Source organism: Dasypus novemcinctus, chromosome 27, assembly GCF_030445035.2.
Source record: "Dasypus novemcinctus isolate mDasNov1 chromosome 27, mDasNov1.1.hap2, whole genome shotgun sequence".
NCBI classification, from domain to species: Eukaryota; Metazoa; Chordata; class Mammalia; order Cingulata; family Dasypodidae; genus Dasypus; species Dasypus novemcinctus.
This window is the reverse complement of record NC_080699.1, coordinates 33,333,562-33,335,151: the sequence shown is the minus strand read 5'-3', so window position 1 is coordinate 33,335,151 and position 1,590 is coordinate 33,333,562. Positions and strand designations below refer to the sequence as shown.

The 1,590-nt window shown below is 41.9% G+C and overlaps 1 protein-coding gene across 1 annotated transcript; it reads left to right on the top strand.

Moving 5' to 3' along the window:
- The first annotated feature begins 265 nt into the window (after positions 1 to 265).
- Positions 266 to 1,201, top strand: LOC101428244 (olfactory receptor 8B4). Its single transcript, XM_004469282.3, has one exon. The coding sequence runs from the start codon at positions 272 to 274 to the stop codon at positions 1,199 to 1,201; it is 930 nt and encodes a 309-aa protein (XP_004469339.1). The 5' UTR covers positions 266 to 271.
- Positions 1,202 to 1,590: the final 389 nt, after the last annotated feature.

Genomic DNA, 1,590 nt, shown 5'->3' with positions numbered 1-1,590 from the left:
GTCTCCTCACCTTTCAAGGAGGGACAGAATTACTGCTGCCCATGCCACAGACTCTAGCTAGAATATGTGATCAGTCCAGGGAGGTGATGTTTGTTACAGACACATTGTCAGTACTTTGGATAGGAGGAGCATAGATGAGGAAAGAAAGAGAAAGAAGAGCTGGGCATCAATGCACTGGCTTTATCTTCTAAATCTTCTCCAGCAGCCAAGCTTGTGCCCAGAATTACTCTATGTGCTTTCTCCCATGTTTTCACAGACAACCCAGAAAAGAATGACTCTAAGAAACAGCTCTTCAGTGACTGAGTTTATTCTTATGGGATTATCAAAACAAGCAGAGCTCCAGCTGCCCCTTTTCCTCCTGTTCTTAGGGATCTACGTGTTCACCGTGGTGGGCAACTTGGGCTTGATGTCCTTAATTGCACTGAATTCCAGCCTTCACACCCCAATGTACTTCTTCCTCTTCAACTTGTCCTTTATAGATCTCTGTTATTCCTGTGTCTTTACCCCCCAAATGCTGAATGGTTTTGCATCAGAAAATATCATCTCGTACATGGGATGCATGACTCAACTATTTTTCTTCTGCTTCTTTATCAACTCTGAATGCTATGTGTTGGTATCAATGGCCTATGATCGCTATGTGGCCATCTGCAACCCTCTGCTGTACACGGTCACCATGTCCCCTAAGGTCTGTTCTCTGCTGATGTTTGGTTCGTATGTGATAGGATTTGCTGGGGCCATGGCCCACACTGGAAGCATGCTGAGACTGTCTTTCTGTGATTCTAACATCATCAACCATTATCTATGTGAAGTTCTCCCTCTCTTGCAGCTCTCCTGCAGCAACACCCATGTCAATGAACTGGTGTTTTTTATTGTTGTTGGAGTTGTCATCACAATATCCAGTATCAGCATCTTCATCTCTTATGCTCTGATTCTCTCCAACATCCTCCATATTCCCTCTGCAGAGGGCAGGTCCAAAGCCTTCAGCACATGTGGCTCTCACATAATTGCAGTTGCTCTGTTTTTTGGGTCAGGGGCATTCACCTATTTAACCACTTCTTGTCCTGGTTCTATGAACCAGAGTAAATTTGCCTCAGTCTTCTACACCAATGTGGTTCCTATGCTTAACCCTTTAATATACAGTTTGAGGAATAAGGATGTTAAGCTTGCCCTCTGTAAAACCCTAAAGAGTGTGCTCTTCTGATGGTCTTGCTTGTTTGATTGGCAATTGATTCCTGGTAAATGTCATACTCAAGCATCTTTTATTTACAGGAGGAATTTTTATGTCTTTTCCCTAAACAGTGTCTTGCTCTACTTTTAAAAATTGGAAATCTCTTATCTATACTCTCCTCTTGGATTATAACATTCTTACCACTTAAATTAGTTCAGTGCATGTAATTTAACATCTATTAAGTGCCTTTTGTTTACTAAACTCTAGGGTAGGCTTAAACAATGAATAATATGAGTCGTTATGAATTCTATCACTTTCTTGGCAGGTGAAATCGGCTTATCCAAGCAAAACCACATTTCTGACTGGGAGCTGGGGCAGGTGGTAGTGAGATGGAACAGGAGGTGAATTTATTTATTTTTCAA